Source organism: Balaenoptera physalus, assembly GCF_965194825.1.
Source record: "Balaenoptera physalus genome assembly, chromosome: 5".
Taxonomy (NCBI): Eukaryota; Metazoa; Chordata; class Mammalia; order Artiodactyla; family Balaenopteridae; genus Balaenoptera; species Balaenoptera physalus.
The window spans coordinates 56503992-56522879 of NC_138884.1; the positions used below are offsets into that span (position 1 = coordinate 56503992).

Sequence of the window (18888 nt, forward strand, 5' to 3'; positions counted from 1 at the left end):
TCCTTGACCAAGGATCGAACCCAGATCCCCTGCAGTAGAAGCACAGAGTCCTAACCACTGGACCACCAGGGAATTCCTGATAATAAACTTTTTAAATGACACTATTAAGCCTAACACCTGCCCTCCTCTGAATTTTCCAGGTATGTGAGGCAATGAACTTCTTTATTATTTGAATTCAATTTTCTGTTACTGGACACCAAAAATATTTTAAAGGAAAAACTCCACATCATAAGGGGTTTTTATTTTTTTTTTTTTTTTTTTTTTTATTTTTTAAACATCTTTATTGAAGTATAATTGCCTTACAACGGTGTGTTAGCTTCTGCTTTATAACAAAGTGAATCAGTTATACATATACAATATGTTCCCATTTCTCTTCCCTCTTGCATCTCCCTCCCTCCCACCCTCCCCATCCCACCCCTCTAGGTGGTCACAAAGCACCGAGCTGATCTCCCTGTGCTATGCGGCTGCTTCCCACTAGTTATCTATTTTACATTTGGTAGTGTATATATGTCCATGACACTCTCTTACTATAAGGAGTTTTTATAGTACAACCTAAATATGTTCTTTATCTACTGCCTTCTCTCCTTCCTCAATTGTCATTGCCTATGTTTAAGCCTTATCACCTTTCTCCTTAATTTTACCATATAATACTTAGCAAGTTTCTTTGACTTTAATTTCTCTTCCATTCAATCTGTTGATTACGTAGCCATTGGATACTCATTTTAATACAGAAATCTGATCATCACAGTCCCTTCCCCAGGACTCTTCGCATGCATTCCCATTGTGCACAAGATGAAATCTAAATCCGTGATCCTGGTATGCAAAGTCCTTCAAGATCTCACCCTTACTTGCCTATCCAGTCTTATCACTAACCATTCTCTCTGCCTCCATCTCTCCCAACACACAATATAGGGATACATTACATTCTCGAAATTCTGAATTACATGTAGTTCTTAAACATAGATACCTCTCTTCTGTTTTGGTGATTGCTCATCTGCAATTCCCTCTGTTGGAATTGTAGAACTCTTTCCCACTGCTTGTCCAATGGGTAAATTAATGTTCATCCTAGCCCAACCTCTTCTATAAAGCTTACTCCAATTTCTCCATAGTATCCATATATGACTATTTTCATACAAGACCAAGTTCTTTGAAGACAGGGACTATGTTTAATTCATCTTTATAACCTTGTTTCTTAGCAGTATCTGACATGATAGGTCCTCTATGTTTGAATAAATGCAAATCATAAATGAATGAATCAAATGCAAAGACTGAAATCTTACTTGGATTATCGGTTCTTCTACATGATAGCTAATTAAAATAATAATCATTAATACATTGACTAAGCCATTCAGATGCCTTCTCCAGAGCCTTAGTCCCTGAGAGATATTTTCATAACTGTAGCAGATATTGTTTTTGTCTTCCTGGAATGCTTTCCTACTACCTGTCCTTCTTCTAGAATTACTTCTTGATCTTGACCAGTGAGGCAAATATGTGATCCTGGACCAGCTTTTGTTTCTTTTTTTTTTCCTGTGGGCCAGTTTTTCTCTTCCAAGAATTTGACTCTTGAGCAGACACCTCTAGGACCTACCTGAGTCAGCTGATGGAAACATACTTGATAACCATAACTGTGAATTTCTAAGGCTGAGAAATCTGAAGCTATCTTGGTTCTTGTCCTTCCCAAAACTTTCTAAAGTTTGGTTCTGTACTTCTATTCTGTGGCCTACCTCCACTGTCCTTCTAATAAATATCCTTTTGTTGTTAAAAAAGAATTGGTTCTGTTTCTTGTAGTCACAGAATTTTAACTGATGGTGCTTTTTTGATGCATGATAATTTAGGGCTTTCATACTATAAAGTAACATAAAAGGAATACGTATTATTGTTGATCAATAAGTCAGGTTATTTCCCACTATGCCAGGAAATACCTAACCCAGTGCCTGACATACAACACATCAATAAATTCTTGCTGAATGTATACTTTCAGGTGTGGGGAATTAGAGACTGATAATGTCATCATTAGAGGTGGGGCAGAGGTCTTTTGGCTGTTACATTATTCTATTTCTCCCATTTTTTCATTTAAAAATTATTTAGTAAGCATATACAAGATTTTCAAGAAGCTTCCAGTCTAGTTAGTTAAATCATGGAATTAAGAGCAAACATAATCCCAAGCTCTTAGAGGTTAAGTTATTACAGTACAATAAAATATAGTGCAATAACAACTAATATTAGGTAAGCAGATGGTACAATGAGAGTTCATAGGAGTAGCACCTAATTCAGACTTGTGCATTTAGGAAAGATTTCCTTGAAGAAGTGAAATCTAGGCTGAGGCCTGAACAGGAGTTTACCTGGCAAAGTGGTTGGGAAGGATTATTCCAAACAGGAGTCATGTGTACAAAGGCTAGAGGAGAAAGGCATGATATCTTTAGAAAACAACCACAAATGGATCAGTATGTAAGGAATTTAAAGTGGGGTTGAGCTCCCCTGGTGGCGCAGTGGTTGAGAATCCGCCTGCCAGTGCAGGGGACACGGGTTCGAGTCCTGGTCTGGGAAGATCCCACATGCCGCGGAGCAACTAGGCCCGTGAGCCACAATTACTGAGCCTGCGCATCTGGAGCCTGTGCTCCACAACAAGAGAGGCCGCGATAGTGAGAGGCCCGCGCACCGCGATGAAGAGTGGCCCCCGCTTGCCACAACTAGAGAAAGCCCTCCCACAGAAACAAAGACCCAACACAGCCATAAATAAATAAATAAATAAACAAATAAAACTTAAAGTGGGGTTAAGTGAGATGAGGCTGGAGAGGTAAATATAGATTATCATGGATCTTGAGGCCTGAAGCAACAAGGAATCAACCAAGGATCTTAAACAATGGAATGATACCATCAGATATAGACATACCATGTTGGCTGAATGGGAAGAATGGACAGGAAGGGGAGAAGCTACAGAAAGGAAAACCACTTAAAGATGTACTGCCCTATTATTATAGCCACACATGGCTATTGAGCTCTTCAATATAGCTAGCATAAATTGAGATGGCTGAAAGTGTAAAATGCACACTGGACCTCAAACAGTGCAACAAATAATAATGTAAAATATGTCTATATATATATGTACAGCAGTAACTTTGAAGTGATTATATGTTGAAATAATAATAATATGGATACACTGAGCTAAATAAAATGTATTATAAAAATTAATTTCTCCTGTTTGGTCTTACATTTTTTAATGTGGCTATTAGAAAATTTAAAATTATGTACATAACTTGGGCTTGTGGCTTGCATTGTATTTCTATTGAACAATGCTGAGTTAAAGGGTTACTTTAGCAATCTGTATAAGATGATGAAGGCTTAAACTAAGTTAGATGCGATTTAAGTGAAGTGGACTTACTTAAGAGATATAAAATAAAAGGCCATGAAGAACCTAGTGGCAAGACGGGAATAAAGACACAGACCTACTAGAGAATGGACTTGAGGATATGGGGAGTGGGAAGGGTAAGCTGGGACAAAGTGAGTGAGTGGCATGGACATATATACACTACCAAATGTAAAACAGATAGCTAGTGGGAAGCAACCGCATAGCACAGGGAGATCAGCTCGGTGGTTTGTGACCACCTAGAGGGGTGGGATAGGGAGGGTGGGAGGGAGGGAGATGTAAGAGGGAAGAGATATGGGAACATATGTATATGTATAGCTGATTCACTTTGTTATAAGGCAGAAACTAACACACCATTGTAAAGCAATTATACGCCAATAAAGATGTTAAAAAAAAAAAGGAAACAAACAAAAAAAAGAGATATAAAGAATTAGGATAGTTAGGTCATGCTGATGGCTGGATGAGAAAGGACAATGAGTGGCAAGAGTTAAGGACGGCTCCCATGCATCTAGCTTGCATACAAGCTAGATGGATACTAGTGATCTTCGATGAGATAGGAGAGGAGCAGATTTAAGAGGAAGATACTGAGTTCGGTTTTGGATAGTTAAATTTGAAAGCCTCAATACCCAGTTGGAAAAGTTGGTTAGGCAGATAGATATATGGATGTGGAGCTCAAAAAACAGAGCTGGTGAATTTACATATTTGAGGATCCTTGATTACATGTAGCATTTAAAGTGTTTGGTACCATTGAGAGTGCCCAGAGAAAGAAGAGGACTAAGGAGCAACCTGTAACAAGTATAGACTTCACAGGCTATTACGCAAATGCCAACATATACTCTAAGGCAGTGTTCCCCAAACTGTGTTTTGCAGAACATTAGTCCCATAAGATACTCCTAAGAAAAAGAACATCCTGTGGCAAAATGTTGGGAAAAATACTGCCCACTAGAGATTATAATACACACTAACGTATTAACATATTAAAGGCTCTGAGAAGACTGACAGTGAAGAAACCTCTTGAACTTAGCATTTTCATCATATTTGACTACAGAAACCTTCCTTCTCTCCCAATAATACTTGTTAATATCTTAAGAAACACACTCAAGGAACACACTTTGAGATGTGTTTTTCTATGGAAATCTAATCCTTTAGTAGGATAAAAGGTCAAACAGAATTATATCAAATGTATGGCTTTTAGGGCATATTTATAAAGAAGTTACTTTATCACTTCTGCCAAATAGATATATTTTTTCCAGGTTCCTCTATGCAAGCCTAAGCATAATGTGGGAGCATTTTATGCTTTTTAAAATTTAAAGTGATCAAATTAAAATAAATACCAGATTTTCCATGAGTAGCATACTATCAATGCTAAAGAACTGCTGTAAGTTCATTACAAGAAAAATTCTTGCTTAAGTTTGAATATGGGATATCTGATGGTCTAATAAAAGATTATCCCATAAAAACAGAGTTTGAAGGACAAAAGTAATTTTCCATGGCATCCATTAAAATTGAGAAGAGGCACAAAGTTTTTTTTTCTTATAAACTGCTCATTTAGTTAAAAAATGTGCAAGCCACTATAATTTACATTACTTATGGTGCCTTTGGTGTGTTGATTCAGAAAATGAGTCAAGTAATAACACCTTATAAGAGGCAGCAGATGGCATAATAATTTCCCTTGCTTAGCAACTAATATGTTATCCACTATGGGCACTGTCTAGATTTCCATACTAATGTACAGTATTAGATCATTTAACAACAGGAAGCCCCAACTCCTACAGCCAAGGGTCTAGGTATAAGAGGTGCTACATAAATAACAGCAGGCCATATCCAAACAAAGAAGTTCATATTTAAATTTTAAATTTCCTTTGGATTTAAGGTATCTTGAAATGCCACAGTTTTTAAAGCTACTTTAAAACCTGAATCATGCCATCACTTTGTATTTATGCAACATATTTACAGAAGATATATAAATTGGATCTTACTTTTCCTCATAAAATTCCTATATGATAGACGGGGAGTTAGGGAAGGAAGGAAAAGCACTGGATATAAAATATCTGGTTCTTGAACTCACCAGCTGATTGATCTGGAGTAAATGCTTAACCTCAAGTCTCTACTTCCACATCAGTAAATTAATAGTATCAGTATCAGTATCAACACCCCTGTCGGTAACCTCACAGGGGTGTTGTGAGGACCAAAACAAAACAACAGAATATAAGCTCAATGAAGGCTCAGATTTTTGTCTTTTTTGGTTTACTGCTGTATCCTTAATACCTAGAAGTGTATCTGGCACATAGTAATCATTCAGTGAATGTTGTGAAAATGTTTTGGATATTATAGAGATGTAATGTATTATATATAAGGTACTATCATCACTAAACTACAGAAGGGAAAAAAGGCACAAAGAGTGTAAGAGCAAGTCACTTGCTCAAGTTATTTCTTAAGTCAGAATGGAGTTAAGACTGGATTCAAGGCAGGTCTCCTGACATTTTATTTATTTGGCTATTCAACAGTTTTTTTAGAGTGTATATTACATGCCAGGCATGGTTCTAGGTACTGGATATATAGTGGTAAAAAATATATACATGAAAGTCAGACATGGAACATAGACTAGACAATAAATGAACACACAAATAAATTGTAGTAAGCACTATAAAGGAAGAATAGCATCTAATGACAAAACAACAGGGAGGGAAGCTTCCCTAATTTACAGCTAGACTATATGTTTAAGCTAAAATTTATTAACAAAACCAGCTCACTCTTTTGAGAAGATGTGTATTTTTAGAGAATGTTCATTCATTTTTACACATATCATTATTTCAAACTATCACCAAGTCAGAAGTTTATCAATATCATCTAGAATTAAGCATCCGAGACAGATCTATGAAAATAAACATTTGGAGAAAACAATGACAGCATTATTCACTTACCTCTATCACTTTAGTTCTCACAACTAGAAGCCCAATGATGTCTACTGACCTTAATATTAAAACTTGGCTATAAGTCTCAAAACATGCCTTCAAAATTATAAACTATCGTTAAACCAAATTCATAACATACCTTACTTTTAGTAAGCACTCAACAGGTTTTGCTGTGTTGCATTTTATTCTTTTAGAATGTTGAGGGTTATCATTAGTATACCGAAACATCATTTTCCCATGGGAACAAATGTTTGTTAAATGATTAGCTAACGCTAAATGATTAGCCGAGCTAAAGACATGTAATGAAGGCTCTGTTTCTTATTCCTTTGAATTCTCAATGAATCCATTGAGATGACTTGACAAGTCCACATGCTTTTTTAAATGGTTAACTTAGGCTTTTAATCTATGCAAAATTGCTTTCTACTTTGCAGGCAATATTGGGAGAAGAGTAAGAGTTGGAACCAACTCTTCCTTTTTAAATGAACATAAAGGGAACATTGTATTTTGAATTAAAGAACAATTGCTGGTAAATATGCTCTCTTAGCCTGACATGGTTGACAGCTAGAATTTTAAGGTCAGATATTGCCAATCATCAGTAACTTTTTTAAACTTTAAGTAATAATAATAAAGGCAGAAGCATTTTACTAAACAATTTAAGACAAAAAAATAATCCAAACTTTGTGGGGAAAAATTGGGTTTATATGACAAGTTTAGTGGAAGTAGAAAAATATATTTAAATACTCATTAGAAAAGGGTGGATAGATTTTTAAAAATCTCTTCTAAGGGAGTAAGTTTTCAAAATCTTTCTGTTCAATACAATTATTTGTTACTCTAAGAGACTATAATTTACAATCTTAAATAACTTTTACCCAGAATTATTAATTTGTTTTAAAATCAACTTTACTGAGGTATAATTTATATTTTAAAAAGTACTCATTTAAAGCATACAGTCAGTTCTTCTATAACTCAGCCCAAGTATTCCTAAAAATCATAGTGCTATAAAAATCCCCTCAATAAAAAATAAAGGACCCAGGGGGGAAATGGGGTTAGAAAAATAATGAAGACTATGTCATTCACACACACACACACACACACACACACACACACACACACACACACACACACAAAGAGGAGGAGAGAAAGGGAGAGAAGGAGAGAAAGGGAGAGGAGGAGAGAAAGGGGGAGGGGGAGAGGGAGGGGTAAGGGGAGGAGGAGGAGGAGGAGAAAAACAAAGATATTATCTAATAAAAATGTAGCACACTTTAACAACTTTAAACCAACTAGAACTAAAAGACATTTACAAGGACTTCCCTGGTGGTCCAGCAGTTAAGACTCTGCACTCCCAATGCATGGGTCCCAGGTTCGATCCCTGGTCAGGGAACCAGATTCCGCATGCCGCATCTAAGAGCCTGCATGCCGCAACCAAAGATCCCGCATGCCGCAATGAAGATCCCGCACATGGCAATGAAGATCCCACGTGCCACAACTAAAGACCTGGCACAGCCAAATAAATAGATGAATTAAAAAAAAAAAAAAGACATTTACAGAACACTCTATTCAACAATTGGAGTATACACATTCTTCTCAAGTGCACGTAGAACATTCTCTAGGATAGACTGTATGCTGGGCCATAAAACAAACCTCAATAAATTTAAAAGGATTGAAATCATACCAAATATGTTCTCCAACTACCACAATTGAGTGAAATTATAAATTAATAACAAACAAATATGGGAAATTAACAAAGATATAGAAATGAAATAACACACTACTAAATAACCAGTGGGTCAAAGAAGAAATCACGATGGAAATTGAAAAATACTTTGAGATGAATGAAAATGAAAACACAGCATACTAAAACTTATGGAATGCAGCTAAAGCAAAATTTTATAGTTTTAAATGGCTACACTAAAAAATAAAAAGGATATCAAATCAATAACCTAAACTTACACCTTAAGACACTAGAAAAAGAAGAGTAAATTAAATCTAAAGCAAGCAGAAGGAAGGAAATGATAGATTAGAGTAGTAATAAATCAAATAGAGAATAGAAAAACAATAGATACAACTAATAAAACCAAACATTGGTTCTTTGAAAAAGTCGACAAAATTGACAAACTTTAAACTAGACTCTCCAAGAAAAGAAAAGAGAAGACTCAAATTACTAAAATCAGGAATGAAGGGGGAGACATCACTTCTGACCATACAGAAAAGGATAGTAAGGCACTACTATGAACAAATGTATGGCAACAAATTAGGTAACGTAGATGAAATAGACAAATTCCTAGAAGGACACAAACTACCAAAACTAACTTAAGAAGAAAAAGAAAATCCAAATAGATCTAGAAAAAGTGAAGATATTAAATTAGAAATAAAAAATTACCCAGAAGAAAAGCTGAGACCCAGATGGCTTCACTGGTTAATTCAAATATTTTTTTAAATAAAAACTCTTCACAAACTATTGTAAAAATAGAAGAGTGAGCATTTCCCAACTCATCCTATGAGGACAGTATTACCCCAATACCAAAACCACACAAAGATTTCACAAGAAAGAAAACTATACAGCAATATTTCTTATGAATATAGAAGCAAAATTGCTCAACACAATACTAGCAAATTTAATCCAGCAATATACAAAAGGGATCATACAACATAACTGAGTGGGTTTTACCTCAAAAATGCAAGGTTGATTTAACATCCAAAAATCAATTAATATATCATGTCAATAGAACAAAGGACAATTCCCACAGAATCTTCCAAATAGATGCAAAACAAACATTTTAAAAAATTCAACATTTCATGATAAAAATATTCAACAAACTAAGAATAGAAGGAAACATCCTCAACATGATAAAGGGCATCTACAAAATCACTCAGGTAATCAAACCTAATGATGAAAAATTGAGTGCTTTCCTTTTAATATAAGAAACAAGGCAAGGATGTCCTTTCTTGACATTTCTATTAAACATTGCACTGGAGTTTCTAGCCAGACAGATTAGGGGGAAAAAATGAAATAAAAGGAATCCAGATTGGAAAAAAAGAAGCAAAACTATGTCTATTCACAGATGACATAATCTTGAATACAGAAAATCCTGAGGAATACACACACATGTACACACACCACACACACACACACACACACACACACACACACACACACACAATTAAGAGTAATAATCGAGTTCAACAAGGTTGCTGGATACAAGAACAATACACAAAAGTCAACTGAAGGTCTATACAATACCAATGAACAATCCAAAAATGAAATTTGAGAAAATAATTCCATTTATAACAACATCAAAAAGAAGAAAATACTTATGAATAAATTTAACAAAAGTGAAAGACTTGTATGCTAAAACTACAACATATCACTGAAGAAAATAAAGAAGAACTAAACAAATGGAAAGGCATCCCGTGTTCGTGGATAGAAAAACTTAATATTATCAAGATAGCAATACTCCACAAATTGATCTACAAATTCAACACAATCTCTAGCAAAACTCCAGCTGAGGAGAAAAAGGACATCTTTAGCCATCAGGGAAATGCAAATCAAAACCACAATGAGATACCAATTCACATCCACTAGGATGGCTACAATCAAGAAGACAGATAATGACAAGTGTTGGTAAGGATGTGGAGAAATTGGAACCCTCACACACTGCTGATAGGAATATAATATGATGCAGCCACTTTGGAAAACAACGTGGTATGTCCTCCAAAGACTAAACACAGAGTTAACATTTGACCCAGAATTCCACTGCTAGGTATATATACTAGGCAAAATGAAAACATATGTCTGCACAAAACTTGTACTCAAATAACATAGCACCATTGTTCACAACAGCCAAGCAATGGAAACAATCCAAATGTCCACCAATTGATGAATGGATAAACAAAGTGTGATGTAGCCATACAATAGAATATTATTCAACAATAAAAATAAATGAAGCACTGATACATGCTACAGCATAGATGAACCTTGAAAACATTATGCTAATTGAAAGAAGCCAGTCACAAAAGACCATAAATTACATGATTCCATTTATATGAAATGTCCCGAATAGGCAAATTTATAGAGATATAAAGTAGTTTAGTTGATGCCTGGTACTGGAGAAGGGTATGTGGGGAAAATGAAGAGTCACTGGATAGATTCCCTTTTGGGGTTATGAAACTGTTCTCAAATTCATTATGGTGATGGTTGTACAACTCTGAATATACTAAACAAAACAAAACAAACAACCCTGAGTGTATGCTTTAAATGGGTGAATTACATGGTATGTGAAAATTCCAATTAAAAATAAAATGCACAAACAACAGAGAAAAACCAGTGAAATTCAAGCTGATTTTTTAAAAAGATCAATAAAATAATAAACTAGCTTAGAAGAAACAAGAAAAAAATAAAGACATGAATTACCAGTATAAAAATGAAAGAGGAATATCACCATAGATTCCATACATATTGAAAGAGTCAAAGAGAAATGTTTTAAACATATTTATTGCAATAAATTTGACAACTTATAAGAAACAGACCAAGTCCTTGATAGCCAAAATTTACAAAACCAAAACTGGCCAAAAAAAATTAAATACCTGAATAGCCCTATATCATCTGAATAAATGAAATAACTTAAAATCTTCCAACAAAAAATACCCTAATTCCATATGCATTCACTGGTGAATTTTAACCAACATTTGAGGAAGATATCATAGTTGTCTTACAGAAAGTTTCAGAAAATAGAGGGAATACTTCTCAGCTTATTATGAGTCTACCATTACTCTGACACCAAAAGTAAAGCTATCACAAGAAAAGAAAATTAAAAACTAATCTCTCTCCTGAGCCTAGTTGGAAAAGTTCCTAATAAAATATTATCAAATCTAACTTAGCAACATATAAAAAGGATAATGCATCATGACCAAGTGGGACTTATCCCAGTAACAGAAAGTTGGTCTAACCTTTTAAAAATAATCAACGAAATTCACCATGTTAAACTAAAAAAGGAAATCCACGTGGTTCTCTAAATAGATTCAGAAAAAGCACTTGATAAAATTTAACACCTACTCAGGAACAACAACGACAACCAAAAACTCTCATCAAATTAGGCATAGAAAGGAATTTGCTCAAACTTTTTCTTGCTGAGAGCCATTAAAGAAGATTTAAATAAGTTGAGAGACATACCAGTCATGGATTAGAAGACTCAGTATTGTTAAGGTACCAGTTCTCTCTAAATTAGAATATAGTAGATTCAATGAAATCTCAATCAAAATCCCAGAAGCCCTTGTGGTAGAAATTGACAAGTTGATTCTAAAAAAATTTTTCTTTTCTTGGCCGCGCTGCACAGCTTGCAGGATCTTAGTTCCCCAACCAGGGACTGAACATGGGCCCCCGCAGTGAAAGTGTCAAATCCTAACCACTGGACCGCCAGGGAATTCCCTGATTCTAAAATTTAGGTAGAAATACAAATGATATAAAACAGTCAGAACAAATATTTTAAAAAAAGAACAAAGTTGGAGTGCTTATATTTTCTGACTTCAAGACTTACCATAAATTACAGTTATTAGGACAACGTGGTAGTAGTATGATGATAGACAAATAGATCAGTGGAACAAAATAGAGAGTTCAAAAATAAACCTACACATATATGGTTAATAAATTTTTGACCAAGGTGCGAAGTCTAGGGAAATAGTCTTTTCAACAAGTGGTGCTGGGGCAATTGGATATCACTGTGGAACAAATATACTTCCTTCATGACATCATGCAAAAAATTTATTTGAAATAAATCATAAATCTAAAAGTAAAGGTTAAAACTTATTAACCTTATAAAAGACATGTAATACAGGAAAATACAGAAGAAAAATTTTGCAACTTTTGTGAGGGAAAAGATATATTAGGACACAGAAAGCTCTAACCATACAATAAATATTAATAAAATAGTCTTTATGAAAATTATAAAATTCTGCTCTTTGAAAGACACAACTAAGAAAATGAAGTCAGTCCTCAACTGGAAGAAGATATTTGCAATACATATATTTGACAAAGGGCTTGAAACCAGATAATATAAAGTAACCTTACAATTCAATAAGAACACAAACAATCCAACTTTTCAAAAGAGCGGAAGATTTGAATAGATACTTTGTACTAATTACCAAAGGAGATAGAAGAATAGTTAATTATCACATAAAAAGATGCTTAACATCATTAGTCACTAGGGAAATGCAAATTAAAATCACAATGAGATATCACTACACACCCACTAGAATAGCTAAAATTAAACATTAAAAATCCTACTTTTCCCAAGGATATGAAGCAATTTCAACTTTCAGATATTGCTGTTGGGGGCATAAAATAGTACAACCACTTTGGAGACCTATTTGGTTGTTTCTTATGGAAGCTGTCACCATATGACCTAGCAGTTCCATTATTAATCCAAGGGAGAAGAAAGCAAATGTCCACCAAAAAAAGCTTGTACATTAATGTTCAGAGAAGTTTTATTCATAATAACCACAAACTGGAAACAACACAAATACCCATCAACAGGTGAATGAATGGATAAATACATTTGGCATATCTATATAATGGAATATATTTCAGCAATAGAAAAGAATAATCTATTTGATACATGCAGCAATGTGGATGAATTTTAAAATATTAAAACATATACATAACAGTGTATGATCCATCCATATGAAATTCTACAGCAAGCAAAACTATAGTGACAGAACACAAATCTACTGTTGCTTGGAGCTGAAGGCAAGAATCAGTACAAAGTGTACAAGTAAACTTTTGGGGGTGATGGAAATTTTCTGCATCTTGATTTTCATCATGGTAACATGGGTGCAAACTTTTGTCATACTAGGTGAACTATACAGTCAATTCTACTACAATGTTTGTTTTCAAAAATGCAAACTTGTTTTAACACAATAACAAAAATTTTTAGTATTAACTTGACTTTTGATTTTACATGTGATTTCATTCACTAAAAATACTAGATGAACACAGAAAGCTGCATGCAACTGAAATAAGCCAAGTATAAGTATATACCATATGCCAACCTTTGTGCTATTTTCCTACATTTTACTTCAAACTGTTATAAACCCCACTATACACTGTTATTACATTTGCTTTTAAAAGGTAATTTTTTTAAAAGAAAGGATAAAAATCAGAAAAGCATTTTTCGTATTTTCCCACATATTTTCCATTTCTGGCATTCTTCATTCATTTGTATGGAACTGGGTTTGTACTGGTATCAGTTTTCTTCCTCTCGAAGGACTTCCTTTAACATTTCTTTTAATTCAGGTCTGCTGGAAATAAATTCTCTGTGTTTTATTTGTCAAATAAGTCTTTATGCTGCTCTCATTTTTGAAGGATATTTTCACTTGACATAGAATTCTACATTAACTTTTTTTTAAGCATGTTAAAGTTATCATTCCATTCCCTATTTGGCTTGCATTATTTCTGACAAGAAATCAGTAATTCTTATCTTGGTACCCCTGTATTTAATGTTTCTTTTTCTCTCTGGCTGCTTTTGAGTGTTATGTTATCACTGATTCTCAACAAATTGAATATGATATGCCTTAGAATGGTTTTCCTTTCAATTATCCTGCTTGAAGTTCATTTACTTAGATTTAGAAATAATAGTTTTCATCCTGTTCATTAAAAATTAAACCATTATTACTTCAAATATATATTTTCTGGCTCCTCTCTCCTGCCCCTTTCAGATACTCCAATTACACATACGTTAGATCACTTTGAATATTCCTCAGATCACTGAGGATCTGGCCTTTTATTACTATTATTATTTTCATTCTGTACCTCAATTTGTATAGTTCCTATTGCAGTATCTTTAAGTCATGCTTCTTTTCTTCTGCAGTGGCTATAGGTGTTAATCCATTGGTGAATTTTCCGTTCAGATATTGCATTTCTAAATTGCATTGCAGCTCTAAAGCTCCCTTTGCCTTCTTTAATGTCTTCCATTTCTCTCCTCATTATGCTCATGTTTTTCATTACACACTTGTACATATTTACTATAGTTGTTTTAAAGCCCTTGTCAGCTACTTCATTCATCTCCATAATTTCTGAGTCAGTTTCTATTGACTGATTTTCTTCCTTACATATTCCTTCCTTTTTGCATGTCATAATTTTTATTGGGTACCAGACACCACAAAAGCTATGTTCTTAAAATTTTGGATTTTGTTTTCTGCATTTAAAGAGTGTTGAATTTGGCAGGCAGTTAACTTCCTTGCCAATCAATTTGATCCTTTTGAGGTTGTTTTTAAAGTGTTATTGGTGGTCCGGAGTAGCCTCTACTCTAGAGCTCTTTTAGCCCTATTTGAAGGCACAACTCTGGGGTATCTACTGAATGCCCAGGATTTTCAATAATGTCTTGCCACTCTGGTGGTCAAAACTCAAATGTCTCTCAGCCACATGTTAAGTTCTGGGAATTGTTCAACTTAAAGCTCCCCAATAACTGCGTTTAGTCTAGCCTTGTGGCATTTCACTCTATGCAGGCCCATCTTAGCACAGCGCAGACGTCTCAGTGAACCCCCCTGCAGAGTGCTGGAGCTTCCCTGCATGGCGCCTACATCTCTGGTGCCATGCCTCACAAATTGAAGCTGCCACAGCCTTCCCCAAATCTGATCTCAGTGACTTCTATAAAGAGACTGCCATGCTTTCCTTGGTTTCCCTCTTCCTGTGCAAGGTCTGGAAAGTGACATCAGGCAGAATGCTGAGGCTTTTGTACAACTTATTTGTTTCCATCCATTTAGAGAACACACACCCGTACTGCATGTTTTCCAAGGTCAGAAAACGGTAGCTTCAAATATTTTTGTCCAGTTTTCTAGCTGTTCACAGGTAGAGGGTAAGTCTGGTATACGTTATTCCATCATGGGCAGAAAAGGAAAGCTAGAATTTTTTTTTTTTAACCCAGTTTGAGCTATTTACATGTTGAGGCTCACATATTATCCTAGTATTTATGATAACAGCAGTTGATTGTACCTTCATTTTATAAAATAATTTCATTTACATTACCTGAGTAGTTTTCACAACACTTTGAGTTAATAAAGGTGACCTTTCTTATGATTGCGTTATAGTCAAAAAGATTGAGGCTCACAAGGCAAGTGAATGCTCAAAGTAACACACTTAGTAAGGGTTGGAGCTGGGAATATGACATTAGCATAAACGACTACTGCTAAAACTTATCTCCTGGTTTCATCTATATCACCAAACTCTTTTATTTTTCATCTATCCTCCCTTCCTTCTTTATCCGCTTCAGGTTTTAATTATCTTTCACCTTAGGTTTTAATCATCAGCTTTATCATTTTAGCATAGTCAAAATTTTTAAAGAAGCAACTTACTCTCTAACATTTCACTTTGAAAAATGCTACTTTGTAATTCACTACCATAAATTATTTTTAATTTTAATTTCAAGTGACAAGCTATGATCAATATACATCATACCATAACCAATATACTCCAAAACCATATAGGACTCTAAAGGTCTTCCTAACCCCCAAACTGTCAGTATTCATGTGTAACCCTGTATCTGCATCATCTTTCCTCCTCTTTCAAGTCATTTCCCCTAACTTACTTTGACCTATGAAGCTGCAGCAAACTTCTCAGAATTTTTCCTAGTCCAAAAGAAAAAAAAAAATCAATTAAATATTAAAATAGAAAGGAAAACAAAAAATTTTAAACAAGAATAAAATAAAAGTAAGCCAGCTCCTCAGTTAGCATGACTAAGTAATAGATTTAAATGACAGCTTTCTAAGAATGAGTCACATTTCTCTCAGTATAATATAGGGCCAACCAACAATGGCAATACTTAAGAAAATTTTAAGACTCAGCTGATTACTTTGTACCTTGAGGTGCAGGATGAAAAGAGTGTTTTAATCTTCCATCACACTTCTAGTCAACAGTGTGACTACGAGGAGCACTGTACTGAGAAAAAAAAATCTGAGACCACAGAGAAATCAGTGGGAAAACATTCTGTGAGTCACGTCATCTGTCATAATCTGCCTGGCTGGAAACAAGGGATGACAGAATGTGAGCCAGGTATTTGCAGTCTCCAGTCTAGGTTAAGAGTAGTAATATTTGAAATTGCATAATATACCAGGAACAATAATTTTAAAACCTTAAACACCTAATTTTACCAAACATGGGATTTAGATATAAAGAAGGGGTAACGTTCAAAACCAGGTTCTAGAGTCTGATGGAGGGCCCTTTATTACATAGGATAATCCAAACCAAATTAATCCTTTCCCCAGAAGATAGTAACTTGTTGGAGTCAGAGAATAACAGATTTCTTCCATCTCTTAATTTTTTGAAGAAAAAGTTATTTTATAAATCCCATAAAACTCTAGATCACCTGATAATCTTTTTTTTTTTTTTTTTTTTTTAACAAAACAGAGGCTTTAACCAAACAGCAGTAAAGGTACAAGGGGCTGGAAGGCCTGAGGGGGCACAAGGCAGGAGGAGCCAGGAAGGTGGTGACCCTGGGAAGGAGGGAGGCACTGGGCCTCTCCTGGGAAAACTATCTGACTCTTGTGGCTCCTGTCCCAGCCTCTGCCCAGATCACCAGCCCAGATGCAAGGGACAAGCCCTTGTATTGTGCTTCTCAGGTGATCCCTTTTTCCAAAGGGCATGTGGGCCCCGATACAGGGAGAGGGTAATGAAGAAGGGCAGGAGTGGTGACATGCCAGCAACCCCTCACCCCTAGGGCAGGTCTGCCCAGCCCGGGCCTTGCCCGACCTCAGAGCCAACTTCAATCACTGGGGAGTGACACCCTACATTCTGTCTTCCCCACTAATGGGATTTTTACATTCTTCAAAAATTACTGGACCATGTCACGTTCAGCAAAATGGTTAAAATGAAAAAGATAAACCAATTATCGGCAAGGATATAGATCAGTGGGAACTCTCACACACCGTTGGAAGTTATATTGGTACAACTACTTTGGAAGACTGTGAAGCATTATCTACTATAAATGAACATACACCTAACTTATGATCCAGCAATTCCGCTCTTAGGTATATATCTAAGGGAAATGCATACATACGTTCACCAAAAGAAGTGAACAAGAATGTTAATAAATAGCATTATTTGTAAAATCCCTAAAACCTCCCCCCAAAAAACTGTATAAGAATGTTCAGAATAGCATTATTTGTAATACCTCAGATTGTGAAGAATCCACATGTCCCTCAACAGTAGAATGGATAAATTGTGATGTATTCACACAATGGAATATTAAAACAGCAATGAGAATTAATAAAATATAAATACATACAACATGGATGAGTTTCATAAACATACTGAGTGAACCTGGGCCTCCCCCCCAAAATGCATATGGTAATTATTATTCCATTTACATGAAGTTCAAAAAGAGGAATAACAAATACATGTTCTTAGAAGTCATGACAGTGGTTACCTTGAAGAGGAGTATTTTTCAAGGAGGGAACAAAGGGGTTTCTGGGGTACTGGTATTATCTAGTTCGTGACCTATATGCTAGGTACATGTTCACTTTAGGAAAATTCATCAAGTTGTTCATAGTTATGAATTTGTGTTGTATGTCAATAAAAAGTTTCCTTAAAATTACTGGGCAATACCAACAATATACAGCTACATAGGAGAGCTAGAACTTGAATCCTTATAGTTTGTCTCTGGGGTCTGTGCTCTTAACCACTATACTATTGTAGCAATCTACCTTAAAGAAGTACTTGCTAATACTATCTATTTTTAAATATGAAAAACCTACATATGCCAACAGGCAATTAACTGTAAATGTAGGAACATAATTTGTACAAGTATAGAAGATCCACATGGAGCCACAAGGGAGGCTGATTGGGAGAATCATAGAAGTTTTGCTGTATCGGATTTAAACTTTTTACCATGGGAATCTGTTCATGTGTTCCTATTTATGTTTAATAAAATGAAATTGACATTTCTCCCCTCCAAAAAATAAATGGGCAACATTTTTTTGCATTCAAAGAATATTTACTATGTATGTAAAAATACTTTGAGTAACAAAGTAAATGTTTTTAGTTCAAAGAAATACATTGATTTCATAGAAATCATAGGAAGAGACATTTAATAACTATTCAAGGAATGAATGACCCTTAGAGATTTGTTGACCCTCCTATCATTGCTATTAATTCTTCCTAGTCATTCATCAGAGATAGTGACGTGATATAGTGGACATCTATTGGTCTTGCCTGCCCAGCACCCAGTGAGCCCCTTCTTTTGGTAAAGGCATTTCAATATTCCCCCTGGGCAATTTCTTCTACCCTACTGCATGCAGTTTTGGTGAGATTATCAATTCTGCCTTCTCCTGACCAAGGAGTGGGGCGTGTAAACTAAACTAGGCCAAACAGACTCTTTCTCCTTAAAATTTAAATCTTGAGTAGAGTGACACAAGGTCAGAAAACAAATTCACCTTGACAGTAGCTCTCTGAAGAAGCTGTGCATTGGTTCCTGCTACTTAGATCCCTTAAGCTGCACTGCTTCCTATCCTTTCCAAGTACCAGTTGTTTAACTTTTCCTTAGATTCTGTGAATCACTACATATCCTTACATTACATTTCTTCTCTGGTTAATTTCTGTTGACTGTAACTGAGGAAACA

At 35.1% G+C, this 18888-nt stretch overlaps 1 protein-coding gene across 14 annotated transcripts in view; it reads right to left on the reverse strand.

Annotated features, from left to right (window-relative positions):
* The window catches only part of MRPL1 (mitochondrial ribosomal protein L1), a 220372-nt gene that overhangs the window by 115233 nt on the left and 86251 nt on the right, over positions 1–18888 (reverse strand). For 2 of the 14 annotated variants that reach the window (XM_082463892.1, XM_082463886.1), the window contains one exon: positions 11004–13572. The exons of 7 other annotated variants lie outside the window; for them this stretch is intronic. Coding sequence is in view for 3 of the 7 variants with exons in the window: in XM_082463889.1 (XP_082320015.1) it covers positions 14914–14974; positions 15861–15900 (101 nt within the window). In the remaining 4 variants the exon portion in view is untranslated. Of the gene's footprint in view, positions 1–10992; positions 14975–15860; positions 15901–18888 lie in introns of those variants that run through there. 5 more of the 14 variants (XM_082463889.1, XM_082463891.1, XM_082463890.1 and 2 more) reach the window with 5 other exon arrangements.